This window comes from Aptenodytes forsteri, unplaced genomic scaffold (genome assembly GCF_000699145.1).
Source record: "Aptenodytes forsteri isolate BGI_AS27 unplaced genomic scaffold, ASM69914v1 Scaffold249, whole genome shotgun sequence".
Classification (NCBI taxonomy): Eukaryota; Metazoa; Chordata; class Aves; order Sphenisciformes; family Spheniscidae; genus Aptenodytes; species Aptenodytes forsteri.
The window spans coordinates 1761616-1778907 of NW_008796188.1; the positions used below are offsets into that span (position 1 = coordinate 1761616).

At 46.6% G+C, this 17292-nt stretch overlaps 1 protein-coding gene across 1 annotated transcript in view; it reads right to left on the bottom strand.

Moving 5' to 3' along the window:
• LOC103906055 (acid-sensing ion channel 2) overlaps positions 1–16452 on the bottom strand; it is a 528687-nt gene extending 512235 nt beyond the window's left edge. Inside the window, exon 1 of the mRNA XM_009287881.2 lies at positions 15889–16452. Coding sequence (XP_009286156.1) covers positions 15889–16452 — 564 coding nt within the window. The remainder of the gene's footprint in view (positions 1–15888) is intronic.
• Between the last annotated feature and the right edge of the window lie 840 nt (positions 16453–17292).

Consider the following 17292-nt stretch of genomic DNA (forward strand, 5'->3'; position numbering starts at 1 on the left):
GTCTTAAATATTAGTGTTCCCCATTGAGTGTGGGTTAAGGGAAGAAAACGGTGGTACTTTTCTCTTTGGCTCTTTTGCAGCTCTCATAAAGGCATATAAAAACAATAATGAGCCACTCCACCACTTTAAGCAGTCAGGCAATGATGAATGAGACCCACTAAAACACTTCTGTCTTTGCCAAGGGCACTCCGGATTATGCTTGAACCTGTTTTAACCTCAGCACTTAACCTCCTTTTCCACCAAGTTGCCATTGCATGGCAACAACCATGATGGAGCTCAAAATAACAAGGCAAAGGAATGGTTTCCTGAGAGAAAAGGAATATTTGCTTCACAGTTGGGGCTGGGTTTTTAAGAAGTGTAATTTATCTACTTGCTAAACCTCTGAATTTTAAAGAAACAGGAAGATAATTCTGTGTCACTAGTAAAGAAGGGAGGAAAGCTATGCAATTCAGCATGGAAGTATTTTTTTATGATGGTCTGGCATGAAAAATACAGGGAAAGAATAGAGCTAAGCATTATTTCCAGCAATGGAGGCTCAGACAAATGTCCCTCACTCCCTTGAATTCAAATCCTTTCTTGGAGTCAAGATCACACAGGCAGCAGAGCAGGCGGTTGACCTCAGGGTTGAGAGAATATCAGCTGTAACCATTAGACATGCTTCTGCTCATGCTTTTCCATGGCCATCTGTGCTGCACAAAGTGATACAGTTTGCAGAGACCACAAAATGAACTGTCATTGAAGAGCAGAGCCTGGGTTCCCAAAGGTGCATTCATGTGATGCTGCACCTGGGGACCCATTCCTGCATCTCTGGAAAATGTGGTAACTTGAGCAAAAGCTTGATGTTGATCCTGCTGTGCTGTGTCTTGCTTTTACTGTCTGGAGCAGAGGAACACACGTTTCCTCTTCATCCTTGGACTCGGCGAAAGACCTGCACATTGCTTCCACCAGTAGAAAGTCTCCCCAGCTCACAGCCACCAGCGTGCTCTTCACACCCAGCGCAAGTTGGTCCAAAGGACCAAAGGCACATCCGACAGCTCCCTGGTGCCTGCAAAAAATGAGCCCCTTTGCCTATCTACAGCAGAGACAGCAGCCTCCCTGATCCCCACCAGCCCGGGCACTACTCCGAACAGTGGGCTCCCCTTCCCCTGACCTTTCCTTCCTCTCCCAGCTTGCACTGGGTAGGTAGAAAAATCCAGCATGGAGTTATTGGAAACTGTCTCTCAACTCAGGAGCAAGATGCAAAGACGTCCTCTGCAGGGCTGCCCAGATGGACATCTCAGGAACATGGGTTTCCCCGCAAGCAGCAAGCATCATACGCATAAAACTGGGGTTTGGTGCATCACTGCTGTAATAAGTGATAAAAAATCATCATCTGCATCACTGAATCATCGCCATCCTTAAAAATCCAGTGAGACAGGAGCCAACATCTTGACTGAAAAACATCATATTGATGTGGCCTGAGGGCTACCCCTGGTTGCACACCCAATAGCTGGAAAATGTCAAGCCTGGATATGCCTGGACAGAAAACAAAGAGAAACTATTCCAAGTGGGACCATGAAACACTGCAGGGAGATGGAGCTGCTTGGGCATACAGCTTAGAGGAGGGGCAGACCAAAGCAAAGAAGCTGCATGCTGTTTTCTTGTTTTCTTGTGTTTAATGAAAGTGTGTGTGTGTCTTTTTTGAAAGACAAGTGCAATTACAAGAACATACCTGACTCGCACGTTTATTTCTCCTCCTGATAGAAAAAAGCATGGAAGGAATACACGAGCTAAAAGGACTAACGATAACAGTGTTAACAATTCACTTACACCTCTTCCCCAGCTTCCGAGATTACTTTGCAAATGGGGACGGTGTACGTACCTACCTGATTTGCAACAAAATAAATGCACGACACATTTTCCTTTCCCTGGTGACTAAATTATCCTTGCTTGATCTCTAGAAAGTTTGCCACATGAATGTACCTGTGGTAGCTGTGCTTTACTTTAACCCCCTGCAAGGGGTGCCATTACAGATTGTTTTGAAACATGGGAGGAAAATATTCTGCAATTAATTGTACTAACAAACAGCCAATGGCATACGAAATGGAGGACTAATCTTAGGCTTAGAAATACCCTTCCACATTTAACAGCATTCCAAAGTGGAAGGGAGGCAGACATTTGACTTAGGGATGTTGTTTAGCCTGCATGCGCTTGCAGAAGCTATCTGGGGTTTGCAGAGCTGGGAATAGCTATGGACGCTCAGGTACGCTGTGTACCTGACTTGCAAATATAGTAAGCAAGGCTACCAAAATGTTTTTTGAGTTAAGTCATTCGTAGAAAACTCTGTTTGGTTTTAATTCCTTCCAAACAGGAATGATGGATATTCTTGTCTCTGCACAAAATCACAAGCCCACGTCATTCTCTGAGGCAGGCTGAAACAAATCCCCTCCCTTATTTAATTTTTAATCAATTTTAAAAAAGAAATGTTTAATAATAAACATAAACCAGGAAGACAGTGCTTGCCCCAAGGAGCTGACAATTTCATCATCAATCCGAACGGAGGCGTGCGAACGCTGTACCGATGCGGTATTACGGAGGCTCAGAGCTGGGCGGGCTGCTGTTCCTACCCACGCCCCGAGGAGCGCGATGCAAAGCTGCGGTCAGCTCGTGCATCCCGAGTCCTGCAGCGCAGGTTCACAGCAGCTCCATGGGCCTGCTCCCGCTGCCGGGAGTTAGGCAGACTCAGAGCTAGTTGGTTGGAGGGAGAAAGCTCTTGCCCATGGAGTTAAGCTGGGAGTGGATCCTGATGAGACAAAGCAGCATCACCCCATATGGGTTTTGGGGGGGGTCTTCTCCTAGTCCTCCTCAGTGTGGCCACACGTACATTGTCTTTGGTGAGGAATATCATGGAGAGTGGTCTGGTCCCTGGGAGGAGGCATGCAGGGCAGCTCCCACCCTTGCCACCTGTCCTGTGCATGCCAGGGGGCAAGATAGCAGCGCCCCTGTTTTCAACCCAAGGAAATTAGCTGCTGGCTCACTGCAGGTTGGAGACCAAGAGCTGACTACCATGGGTGTAATGGGACCAAATGGATAACCTGGCTGCTGAAGTGAAATGGCAGTATTTCTGCTCACAGTCTCCTGTTCGTGGGGTGGAGCAGAGGGCACAGCAGGAGCAAGGCTGGAGGGCTCCATACAGGAGCTCTTTGCCTTTTCCCACCTCTTTTGGAGAGCCACGAGCCACAAGCGCAAAAGAAGTCACACCAGGATGGATGGGGACTATTCAGAATGGCAAAGCCCAGCAAAAGAAGGTGTTAAAATGGTTTAAACTCGTACTTTTCCCACCCTTTCCCAAGCTCAGGAGGGAAGAATCAGATTCACACCATTTGTCTGGGCCTTAGCTTAAAAGTAAAAGGATGTCTCCACTCCCAGTCCCTCTTCCGCATTCCCGCTTTCTTTCTGAGAGATGAGGTGTGGGCATTTACTGCATAGACCACCTAGCACCATGAGGCTCTGGTCTCCCCCCAAATCCTCTCTATCCCTGTAGCCCATATTGTATACACAGCACTGTATTCCAAAGCCATGCCTTGATAATAAACCAGCACGAGCATCTCTGACTTTCTGGGCAACACGGTGGTTAAAAAATCAGGATGCAGCACCTGTGCTCCCAGCAGGAACTGCAGTGACAGCCCAGCAGATCGATTCATGCGTATATAGGTAGCCATATGCGTGTGCATGTTCAACGGCTCACACATTCAGCAGAAGAGAACAATTCAGCAAATGCAAGGGGGGAAATGAATGCCTTACATAACCTGTGAAAAACCAAATCCACTATAAAACAAGTTGTTCTTGAAACAGAAGAATTAATGAAGCTTGTTTTCCTAAAGATGAAGATATTTTGTCTTCTAACCTCTCCCTGCTCCCTCCCAGGTCCCTTAGGATTCCCACCAGGCAAAAGCAGAATAAGCCAGGAGCAGCTAACATCCACATCCATGTACCTACCTTCACACGCACACAGATCTACCTCTGGGTTGTTTCTCCATATCCCATGGGCAGCACAGCCCTATGCATACTGATTTTTTTCTTCATTGTGCTGTCTGTACTGTCAGAAAAGCGTAAGCTGTCTTGTTATTGCCAGGCTGCTTTTGAAGAAAGTGGGGCACATATGTTTGTTGGACAGCTGGCTGCTGTCAGACAAAATGTATAGTACCATCGTTGACCCTGCTTTTCCTTGGTGGACTTGAGTTTGCATCTCTCCCAGCTGCCAGTTTTCATGAAACCTGTAGAAACCCAATGTTTTAGAGACTTCTCCTGCTCTTTCAAATGGAGGCAAAATTGCTGAAACCTTCTATTATCAGGAAATAAGGCTGAAACTGAACCATCCCCAGAAAGCTCAGAGGATAGTCTATCAGAAAACATCTTGCTCTGAAACCTGCCCTTTGAAAGAGGGGACTCGTTTGAAAGCAGAGTCTGAAATCCCCCTCTTCAGGGAAAGCCAGGTATGAGTATATAACTCAGGGTTCACCCTTATAACATCAGATGATACCAGGTTTTGCCCCAAAACCCATGTAAAATAGAGCCTGGGGTGCATCTGGCCTACAAGTGCAAAATGTAGAGACCACGTGGTGGAAAGTTCCCCAGCTCTGGGTGACTTTTTCCATTACTTAATTCAGAACTAGCTGAAACTCAGAACATGCACTTAATGAGACATCCCGGGGTTTCAAGAATTTATTTTGCTCTGAGATTTTTTTTTTAATTAATTTAATGGAAAATAGAAATGCTTTAAGACAAAAAGCTTTCATTTTTCTCAAGGGAAGTCTCATCCCAGTCAGTGTAACTTTAGGAAAGCAATTTTTTTCATTCAGAAAGCATTTTCTGATGGAAAGTTTTCAATGGTAATGTTCAGACCAAATCCAAGCTCATCAATCTGTGTTTCAAAAACCCGTGCTTGCTTCTGATCTGAATTTGTTTTTCTTGGAGCCAACCGCAGGGCTCTGATTCTTCATGCCATAAACACAGTTTTCTCCCATTTCTGTCTCACCTTCCCTCTTCCTCTGTTGCTCTCCCCTATTCCTTTTTCCCACCTCATTTAACCTGCCACTTCACACCCTGCACAGCACCTCAAGATACACAACACAGATTGAGAACAAGGAGCTGGGAGCCACGGCTCAACCTGACATGACGCGCCAACAGAAGCAGAGATGTAACACAAGTTTCTGAACACTAACATACCCAGCAGAGAAACAGTGTTTAGAAACTTTAGAGTCCTATAGGCATGATAGGAGACCCTTGAACATTCTTCTAGTGCGTGGACACCATAGAAAAATCCTTTCCCTCTTGATCTGTTTTTCCCTGAAGAGATGCAGATGTACGGAGACATCATCATAGGACTGACCTCTAAGGGTCTTTTTGTACCTCCAAGTGATAATGAGAAGAGAATGATTTTTCCAGGGATGGATGCAATTGTGGGGGCTAACAGCATGATCTCGCTCTCATTAATGTCTTTAGGAGGCAAACTCCACTGGGGTTCAATAGAAATAGGATTGGTTTGTCAGCCTGGGACTTGCTTTTTCCCACAGCTCATCCTTAACAGCCATCTGTACCATTGCATCTTCGCAGTCACGGCATCCCTCTGCTGTCATTTGTGTCCCTGTAACTACATGCACCCTACAAGGAACTCGTTGCAGTTGGTGTAGAGCAGCAAACAGTACTCATGTTAATTCAACTGCAATCCATTGTCATTGCCTTGACAGAAACAAATTCATTTGTTATTCATGTGGATGTCCCACGTATTTCAGGAGATGCTCCATCATAATTTAGCATTAGTTAATGGCCACTTAGAGTGTTCCTGGAGCATCTGTAGAAAGGATGGTGGCTGTGGGATTCATTACCATGGTGGAGTACAAAAAAAGCAGTTCAACCAACAAGTATGAAGCTTAACATCTCACAGAGCAACTCCTTCTCTTAATGAGGGCATGATATCCACACCCTGTCTGGTCATGCTACTCATGAAAGCTGGTTCAATTTTTACGTAAAGATTGGTTTAGATGGGAATATTGTTTGAGAATCTACCACAGCAGCAGTTTTCACAAAACCTTTTGGGAAAACACGTTGTTTCTTTTCATTAAAAAAAGGAAGAATCCCCAAACATTAAATGCTTCGAAGAAAAAAATTAATACATCAGGACTGTGTGACTGCTGTAACCAGGCATCACCTCCCTAGCAAAAGAGGAGACACCATGTTACGTTCTGGGAGATATAATCCAACCAGTGTGCCCAGAGAAAAATGGGAGTATGATGAACTGAAACTGCAGTTCCCAGCAGACTTCACAGTAACATTTCTGGCTCATATCTTCAGTGAAAAAACAAGAAACTTGGTGGCAAAAAATTCTGTTCTAATCCAAGGCCCCCCTCAAATAAATCATCACCTTCCAGGTGGCTTAGGGTCCCTCCCATCTCCCAAAAACATAATGCTATCACACATTTGAGGTCAAGCTGAAGCATCTCTGATATCCTTGTTCAGCTCTCACAGGTTTCTCCATCACTGGAAAACTGCTGGTGAGTTAACAGCGCTACTGACGCTGCCGTTTCATGCATGGTAGGCAAAGATGGATCACGCATGCTGCTCTTCCAAAGCGTAGCAGGTGGCAAAGGGAGAAATAAGAGGCTCTAATGGATGTCTCTATATGTACCATCCATTTTAGTGCCAGGGAGCAGTGGACTGTGGTGTTGAAAGTTTAGCTAATTAAGGGTTAAGCTTACATTAATTCCTCCCACTGGTCATTAACTCTCCACTGCAATTAATTTAGTCCTTTATTGTCCTGCCTATAGCATACTGTGATGATGTTTTCTTGCCTGCCATTGAGCGATCCCACATGACAATTATACTCTCCTCTCTGCTGTACCAGGGCTTCAGCTCATCATTTTCTACTTGAAGTGGGGGAAGTAAGTCACTCGTCACGGTGGCAGAGATTTGAGCCCTTAAATTATCCTGCTCACAGTACATGCAGTTAAGTCACCAGAGAGCATTTGCTTGGGTTTATTTATTCTCTTCTCCTGGCCTAAGATTAATTTCCCTCAAACGTTCAGGAGAACAAACAGTTTGAATCACTGTTATGAGATTCAGCCCCATAAAGTGAAGTCCTTGTGTGACTGTCCTCCACTACATGAGCGTGGGATTTCAGAAAGCTTGGAAAGAATATGGATGAAACATGAAACAAGAAAATGTCTAAATGGGTTGTTTTGACTTTCTTCCTCCAATAATGACAAAACGTTTAAAAAGGCAAACACATTTTTAATTCGTTTGATTTCATGCCCATCTTTATATTACATTCATTTATATATCACTCTTCAACATCATTGAAACAGCATCACGAAGATTCATAAAGCAGCTAAAACTTCATCCCCCTAAAATTTTTGGCCCTCAACCTGTTTTGGTTTGGTTTGGTTTGGTTTTTTCAGCTATGAAAGGAGGACAGACTCAGAACTATTGATTTCCCTCAGGACAAACTCCATTTCTCAACAAACTCGCACTGGAAGTGAGATCTGAACAACCTTTGTACTGACTGAAAGGGAAGCCCAAAGACTTGGCGCGAAGCTCCCACCACTTGGGCAGAGCCTGGAATCACCTTCTCATGCAAGGTCAAACTGATCTGAAGAAGCACCTGATGAGTAGATTGAGTTTAGCTCAGTCTTTCTCACTTCTGATTTTCTTTTCCAATTCCAGTCTCTGAGGAAATCACAGCGCAGAACTGGCTCATCTGACAGGAGCAGACAACTGAGCAGCTTCTATTGCACGTGAAAAAGCCCTGATGGCCAAGGTTCCCCTGTGATGGGCTCCTCTCTGGAAATCTAACCAAGTGCAGACTAAACCTCCTTTCATCTGTATCACCCTGAGCAAGTATACGTGCATTTTCCATTACCATCCATTACTGTTCACTTCTTCATGCTCCCTGACTTAACACACAGGCTAAATCCTTTCTTCAACAGCAACAACAACAACAACAAATGATCAAAACAATTCAGCTTTTCTTCAAATAATGGAATGTGCTTCAGTTGTAAATATTCATGGCTGGATGGAAATTGTTTCTTGATGGGCCCTGAGCATACTGATGTCAATCTGTTTAAATGACTCACAGTCTCTTTTACCTCCAAGGGGCAATTTTATTTTTCTGGTGCTGGTCTCATAGATAATCCATGGCAGATGGGAGTCAGACATGTCCACCTCATCTAGCTCGTTTTCCATCTTAGTCTGTTGAGCTTGTGATCCCTAAGAGGTTTCCTTACAGCTATTCGCAGGTCTGGAAATCCCGACGAGCTTTTAGAAGACCATTCAGGTTATGCTCATCCCTTAGTAAAGGGAATACACTTAAAGCTTTTTTTCTTAACCTCTCAGCAGATTCAGGTGGCAAAATAGCTGCTGACTTTTGCAACCTGCAAATATAGCCACAGTTCATGTTTTCCTTCCTCTAGAAGACCTGCATTCTCCCCCCCCCAGCTCTCTCATAGCTGTGCTCATCTTGTAGGCAAGAAAGGTTTTCATGGATCTGTTTTTCCAAAGAGCTCTTCCTATGGAAATCTGCATGAAGGGTCACATCAGCCCAGTAGGAAAAATACATTCTATATCTTTTGAGTATTATATACAGTTGGTATAGCTGTGGCAGCAACACATCCATCCGGCACCCTGCTTGGGCCTACCTTATCATGGTATCTGAGCAATATATTGCCTTTTATTGCCTGCACCCTGACCATGCGTCCCCCCTGACAGCCAATTAATGCGTAGCTCATCTGCACCGGCCAAGCTGAGACTGGCTGGCACTCCAGGTATAAATTCCTTTAACAAATGCTTTTGTGAAGGATTGGAGAAGGGACTCACAGACGCCGGGCTCTGCCAGAGGAGATGGAGATGCCTCAGATGACCTCGCTGTCCCTGCTGCTGTGCAGCCGGCTGCGCTCCTCAGGAGCTGCGAGGCACATTTTCTCCATCAAGAGGAGCTGAATGATGAATTTGAGGAGTTTTTTTCAGGGAATCTCCACTGTCTCCTCCTAAAGCAAGCTGGGATGGTTGCAGGAGATAGAAGAGGCCAGGGGCTTGCTCAGAGAACCTGTGACAGGTTAATTATGGAATGACAGCTGTGAATGCCTCGGATGCTCAACGCAGACAGTTGTCAATAACTGTGTGTTTTAGGCCAATTTATTTCCTTAGGCCAGTAATGTGAACTCGGACTTGTACACAAGGCTCGTAGAGGGGAAGGTAACCATCTTCCAAAACTGGCTTTTATTTTTCATGCTTTCATTGAAGACTGAGAATGAATTGAGCATGAAAAAATGAGACTCCCAAAAAACAGCAAAAGGAGATAAGACCCAGCAGATATGCACCTGCTTTTTATTATAGAATCATAAAATAATTTGGGTTGGCAGGGACCTCAAGAGGCTACCCAGGCCATCACTGAAGTCAGACCTGTTTTCTCCTTTAATCAAGTGAGAACTCCTGTTTCACTTTATGACCACTGGTTTCAATTTGTGCCCGTTGCCTTCCATGGGGATCATGGACACTGAACCATAGTGGTCAGGACCTTGCAAGGAGTGTTTAGAGCAAACCCACGGAGTGGTTTACAGCAGTCACATCATGTTTTTTCACATGGCATCACTGCACTTGGTCAGATAAGCACAAAGGTTCTGCAAGAGGGAACATCTGGGAGGTTATTTATTTGTCAGGAAGTCTCCAAGGGGCACTTGCATGAGGTGTATGGAAGAAGGTCAGGACAAGCGATGTTCCAATTTACCTCTCCAGATGGAAACTGTGCTTTTTTTTTATAAGTTCCTGGTCTTTCCTGGCCTTCACCTACAGTTTTGGACATGACTAGATTTAAGTCTGGTTCATGTAGAAAGAGCACAAGTACATTTGAATGCTTCCTATGGTTTCACCCTTCATCCCCTGCGGACAGCGAGCTGTACCCAGGAGACCTCTGTCCAAGACCAGTTGTCAGGGTGACCCTGTGAGATGAAATGTGTTAATCACAGAGAGCCACAGGCTAAGGAAACACCAGGACATGGTGGCTGAAAGACATTTATCATCCTTGTTCTCTGTTTTTTACAACCTTGCCTCTCCACAGCTTTCCGGCACTTTAGTTCTCAGCGTCTCTGTAGGAGAAAGGCTATTTCCCCCCATTCTGCAGGTAGGAGAGCTGAGGTGCCAGAAGCCAGATTCAGAGGTATTTCCAATGCAAAGGAAAGCCCCATGCAATTCCCAGGAAAATTCTGATAAAGCCTTGCAGCCCTCAAACATCTCCTCTGTCCTTGCAACTCTAATGACATCCTTCTTGCTCAGCATTTCTTCCTCATCTCAAGGGCGGTGTTTGCATTTTACTTCAGCTCCAGATGCTGTTTTGAGTGCAAATCCCTCAGCAGGTGTGGTACGGATGGGGGGACAGAGGAGCTTTCACTTGGCCTTCTGATGAATAACTGTGATGAATGGGAATCACTTAGAAGACAAGGGTGGTTCTTGCTCTCCCTCAAACGAAGCGGCCAGGTGCACGGCATAAGCGAAGGCCACGGGCAAGGGAAGGCTGAGCCCACAGCTGGCTCTTACGCACAGAAGTGTTTTGTCTTTCCTCCTCCAGGGCCCCCCCTGTGCTTCATCTCCCTTTGCGCTCAGAACCCTCTGATCCCCAGCTGTCTCCGATACCTTGGCTGTACTCATTTCTGAGATATCTCAAATCTTTAGATGATTTCCCATCTCAAACCCCTAGCGAGGGAGGGGAGTGTGCCTGGTAAGAAATCGCTCAAACCAGAACAAAACACAGACCTTTTAAAAGAAAATTAAGGAAGAGTTTACCACCGTGCTGCTCAGGTCTTGAGTCAGACCAATGTCTCAAGCATGGATCACCCACATCCCAAGTAAATGACCTACAGCCACACTTCCGAATTTTCTGTCCTATGGGAGTTGTTTCATCCATAGAATCATAGAATCATTTAGGTTGGAAAGGACCCTTAAGATCATCGTGTCCAACCAGTGTGAATACTTTCAGTATTAAAGGACTTAAAATGGGGTTTGCCATGAAAAGACCCCACTGAGGTTCTACAGCTTTCTCTTCATTAGATTTTAACTCCAGTAACGCTTCAAGACCCAGGAAGCTTTTTTCATGAACAGAGGTTCATCACAACTGGCATCCTCCCATGAAACATTCTGGTGAATTTTAAAGCATTATCCTACCATTTTGTAATAAATAAAGGAAATACAAACCCCATCAGCTCCGTGGGGAAGCACTACCGCACTCATTTTACAGCTAAATGCTTAAGGGACAGAGAAACTTAGTCCAGGCGGATGCTGGGTAGAATGAGGGTCTGCATTTCTCAAGGGTATGGTTTGCACATCAGCCAGATACGTGACCCAGGAGCAATCCACCTCATTTTAGACACCCAGCTGAGACACCAACAACAGCAACATGATAACCCTGCACTCCCTCCTGTGCCCATGCCCATGCCCCGAAACTCAACAGCCTGTGCAAACTCAAGATGTTGTAATGCAGACTGGGAAGGCTGCACAAAGATTTGGTCTCCTAGTGCAAGAGCTATCTATTTGTGTAAAGGGTATCATAGAATTGCAGATCTCGTTACGGCATCTCAGATTCTGGAGCAAACTTTGGAAAAAAATATTTTCTAGAAAAATTGTTAAATAGAAAGAAGTCATGTTTTTCCGAATCAAGCAGCCACCATCCTGATTTTTTTCTTGAGGAAAGTGGAATTTGTATAATAGGAGATGAGAATGGACTAATTAGTCTAAAAAGCAAAAGCTATTTACTAAACACTGGCCTCATGGGCGCACTAGAAAGAATGGGAGAAAAAATGTGCATGGAGAAAGATTGTCAGAAACTTGTGTCTCAGAATAGAAATATTCACATGAGATAATCTCCATTATGTGGACACTGTCTGTCAGTAAGAATGTGTATTGAAAATAAATTAGTTATATCCTTCAATTGTCATGGCCACTGAAAATAAATAGACATCCAGCAACAAAGGCATAGCAGGCACAAGCTAAGTTATTGTGTTACCTCTGAAATGAATTGGATGTGCAAGGAAGCACACGTTACACATTCCATTTAGCAAATGACCTGACTGAAAAACATGCTCACACACCAGAACGCACATCCACTGCCATTGTCTGAATATGTCTGGCAGGGCTTGGCTGCTGGGGCTAATTTTCTCAGCAAGGTGGGACTGAGACAGCCGGTTCCCCCTGCTGCTCATATTCTCGGTACCTACAACCAGGTCGTCCCATCAGTCATTCTGCACTTGCCCCATGGGCTGAAAGGGTTTTCACAGGCTTTTCTCCCCTGTTGCCCAATGCATTTGCTGTGCCACACACAAAAATCTCCTGCAAGGCTCCCCTGCCATTGCTCAGTTCATCCCGTGCTGGAACAGCAAAGGACCACGAGCCACACCAACAGGCCCAGGAAAGAGGCTTTGCTCCAGCACACCCACAGAGATACCCAGAAAATCACAGCAGTGTGTCTAGGGCTGATGAGCCACAGCTTTACCACGCTCAGCAGCAGTAGGATGGGAAAACCTTAATGTCACGTTGAGCAGCATGAGCACAGCTCCTCCAGAAAAATGCCATCTGCGAGGTCATTTTCCACTGAGACCTCCTGGAAGGAGCAATGCAGAAAAAAAGGAGGGGATTTCCTTGGCTGCTGCTCTTATCAGGCTTCCCTCCTCCAAATACTCTAAGGGAATGGGTTTGCTAAAGTGCGTTTTGCCAATTTTCTATTCTTCATTGCTTTGCCTACAGCAGAGGTCTGCATTATCTTATCTGCTGCTCAGCGCATGGCAATGCCAGCTCAGGAATCAGCACATATTCTGCTAAGACCTTTCTGTTCCCTTTGGATGTATCTCTGCAGAAAAGCTTAGGGGACTCACGCCTCTAGGCAGGCCATAATAGGTGGAAACGTTGTCTGAGAGGCATTAAACATTATCCTGGGGAGAAGGAACAGAGTGTAAGGAAAGCACAGTTCAAATCCCGTTAATAAAGCAGTGACAGAGAATTGAAACAGGGAAGTGGAGGAGGAAGGAGGGTGAAGTCACGTTTTCAAAGTGCCAAGACACTGCCATTCCAGCTTCTGCTTTCCCATGTGGCAAAAGCAACATGTGCTTTATTCAGGGGACGCACTGCACACAACACCACCCCCCCATGCGTCAAAAGGGACGGCTGACCAGCTGGCAATACTGCTCTAACTTCTTTAGCAGTACCTTATTGCAGAGTTAACTGCTTTGATGCAGCCTCCTACTGCAAAACTCCTGCCTCTTTTGCTCCCAGATGCATGAATTTGAGGGGTACAGAAGAAGAGCCGGAGTTCTTCGCCATGATGACGTATTACAAAACCGCTCTGGGATTTGCACCCTCTGTTTCCGGACACAAAAGAAATCAGGCTTCAGCGATGATGCTTCTCCTCTTTTTCCAACTGGTAATGCAGCAGAATGGATGGGCTGTCACAGAGCCTATATGCAGTTGCAACAGGTCGTTGGTGATTAAATGCAAAATTCATCCAGGACATGAGGTTCTGATTCAGCCCGGAGGCAGTTCAAAGATCTTTACAGCATGCTCCCTGTGGAAAGACCTACTCAGCTTTCAAGCAGACACTTTTTGCTGCCTTTTATCTCTGAGAGGTAAAGTCTGGAAGGAAAATGGGATTGTTGTGTCCCTTTTGAGTGCTGCTCCCTGGATTTCCATAACCTGGGGGACTACCTGGAGTCAGTGAGACTGAAGCACCTGCCTCTGTTAGAAAGGCACAGCAGGCAATGCTGGGAAGATGTTGTCTTCTGGATCATCTAGGAGCTGCTTTGCAGAATGGACTGAAGTATTTCACTGCCCTGTTTCTGAATCTCTACGGTAATTTGACAAGAACAAGCACTGTCAGTCCGTAATACCTTATCTGTTTCTAGCTGGCCCTAACCTGTTTTAGCACAGCAAGGATTTATTCAGCAGACAGGGAATATTTAGTCTTTCTGGAAACTACTGTATCCCCCATGGAAAAAAAAATAACCATTGTTTCAGAAGCAGCTACCCTGAAAAACTAAATGGCCAGGGAGACCCCACCATGTCCCAGGGAGGCTGCTAAGAGCTCCTGTCTTATCTGAGAACAGGACCTGCTTTTTCAAGTCCTGCAGATATTTCGAATGTGCTGTTTGCTTGCTGGCTTTGAGGCTTTTGCTTTTGGCTGGTGTTTATTGCATTATTGGGAAGCCCACAGGCAGAATACCTCCCTCTCCTCACACCCTCGCTATGGTTAGGGGAGGTCTGTCCATCCTGTTGGGATCTGTCCTCACTCCCCAACTCCTCTGTCCCCTGGACTTTTGCATCTGTTTCTCCTTTTCTATCCCATTCTCCAGACTTAGTCACACATGGCTTTTCTTTAGCAAGCTCTTCTCCTAGTGACTTTCTTGATACCTTCCCATGACTCGCATGACCCAACCTCTGCTCAGACCTGCCCAAGGAGCAGTTTGCCTGGATATCCAGTTTGAAATGGGCAAGGCATCAGGGTTATGCACAGGCAATAACTGAGGCATAAAATTATATGTTCCTGCTCAGACGTTTAAAGAGAGCACAGTCCAGGTGATGGAAATTACTTTGTAGCATGAGTCAGTCGGACTCATTTGCTGGGAGATCCAAAAGCAGCAGAGACAGAAAATATTCCCTTCTCCTAAAAACAGACAAAGATCCTGCTGACAAACCAGACCATCACAAAACCTGTTATGGCACCTGCCTATCTGCAGGACATATAGTAGTGAGCAGAACAAGCAGCATCGCTCCCAGAGAAACAACCAGCTGAAAGCTGTAGCGTTACTGACTTCAGGATTACCGAACCCCGCAACTGGCTGAATCGGTGTGAAGGGACTGGCCAGCGTGGCCTGAAATCAAAGTACAACTTAGCCCAGTCCCAGCCCACACACCCACGTCCCTGCCAGGGCATGACTCAAACCACCAGCCTGGGGGGAGCGGACCCCTCTGCAGCCCCTTGCCCAGCCCAGCACCCTCACCTGCCCCAGCAGCACGGGGGCATCACTTCTTCCAGGCAACCGACTTTTTATTTTTATTTTAAGCTGATACTTTTTGCCGGCCAAACTACCCAGGCCAGCCTGCACTGCCATCAGGGTGTCGTCCAGAAGCTGTAAACTGAGCAGCATCTGCTTCCTTCAGGATCCTCAGGCTACCCGGCTTGCTCCACCTCCCCGCCAGCCTAAGAGCAGACTGGGCTCAGAGCAGAGCCTGATTTCTTTTCCTCGTCTTCTTTTTTTTTACCCCCTTCTCTCTAACACAGCACCAGGAAGGGACCCAGCTGCTGCCCACACTGCACAGCAAACTAGGATTTATGAGCCAAGACCACCAGGAACAAGTCGAAAAATTTCCCCTTCCAAGATTTCAGCAAGGCTACAAACACCTGGGGAAATACAACTAGCTAATGGACATCACTCAGACCATCCCCACATGCCTGCCTTTCTTGCTGGCCTCTTTCCAGCCCTCTCTACTTTCTTCGGCTGGCTACCATTCACTGGCCATAGCAAGAGACCCCCAAGCCCCCTCTGATGCTCAGCAGGACCCATCTGACGCCCTGGTCTGACACCAAGCAGCCACCTGAGAGCCGTGGGCCTTATGCAGGATGGAGGCTGGACCTGCTGCAAGCCTTTTGCAGGGCCGGCTCCATGTAACCCCCCGTTAGGACTCCAGCAAACAAACTTCAAGTCAACAGGCTGCCTCCTCCTCCTCTGCTGTGCCAGAGCCCAGCAGACACCATTCGCTCATCGTACCATGCCCACACAGGTTGGCCAGTGACCTCCAATGCTGTCCTGGTCCTGCAACACCACCACCGTCTGCACACCCAGAGAAGAGAAAAGCAGAGTGTCTGCTCATACTCACAGTTTTGAAGTCCTCATGGTTGCACTCTTGGCCTTTGAATTTGCAGTACAGCATCATATCCTTCAGGTCGTGGCCAACCCGCGCCAGGAACTCCTGCATGTTGAAAACTTTTGGTTTATACTGCTTAAAGTTGGCCTTTTCTTGGAGGATGGCTAAGACGGCTGGGTCAGCCAGGTGAGGGTTGGGGATCTGCAGGTTGACGTCAAGCAGAGCCAGGAGCTCCCCAGCATGGTACAGGTCGTTGGTAGTGAGCCGGGAAAAGCGAAACTCATTGAGGTTACAGATGGTGACAGCAGGGAAGACCAGGCTGTTTGCCACGACCTCGTCCACTTTGGTTACATGCTGGTAGGAGAAGTAGAAAGCCACCCGGTCTGAACTCTCAACCAGGAGGAGACCCAGCGAGCCCACAAAGGCCAAGGTCCAGAGCAGGCGACGGATGGTCACTGGCCCGTAGACAAAGACATGACGGATCCCGTGGAGCGTGGAGGTGTTGGCAAAAATCTGGATGCTGGAGGGCTGCAGGCTGCCCATGCTGCCCTCGCTGGTGCTGTCCTTCAGATCCATCAGGGATAGTTAGTTAAATCCTGGCACTGCTTTTTGGGTCAGTCTGTAGCTGGAACTGGGATCCGGATCTCTCCCCTCCCCTCTCGAAAGTAATTAAACCCTTTTAGGTGTGGGAGACAGAAGGAGAGTCTCAGGCCAGCTGCTGCGAGTTTATCCCACAAGCTCAGCAGTAGCTTCGTAGGGGTAAATATTTATATAAAATCCATTTAAACTCTCACTCTTGATTTCTTCGGTGCGATAAGAAGGGCTGGTTTTATTTAGGGAGACACCAAGGTGATGTGGAAGAGATGTGGGTGGGCAGCGAAAGCTGAGCCAATGGAAATAAAGTCCTCCCCCTACACACACACACAAGCAAACACACACGCGCCGAACAGAGATGAGATTAAGCGAGAGAGCAAGCTTAAAACAAGTCGAGGCAGCTCGCAGCCTGTTAACTAGTGCGTAAAGCCCAAGGATGCCGCTTTCCACAGCTGATGTCTTGCAGAGCAGTGGGGCTTTCAGACCGATCGGGTGATGTTCCCTGCGCTCCGGGGATGTGAGCTGCTGGATTCAGGCATCTCTCCTCCTCCCTACCCCTCCATTTTGGGCAGGGCTCCAAGGAATACCACCCCAAAAACCTACCCTGTGCTGCCGGTGTTATTTCCGAGGGCTTCTCTCGGGGGAAGGTGGGCAGCTAATTCAGCAGGAGAAGTACAAGAGGAAAAGGGGGAGGGAAAGGAAAAGGCTAAAAAAAAAAGAAAAGGGGGGAAAAATTGCTGCTCAGCTCCATGCACACACATACACGCACACTGAGCAGGGGAGAAAGCAATAGCATGAAGCCTCTCCTCTGTCACGTAGCAG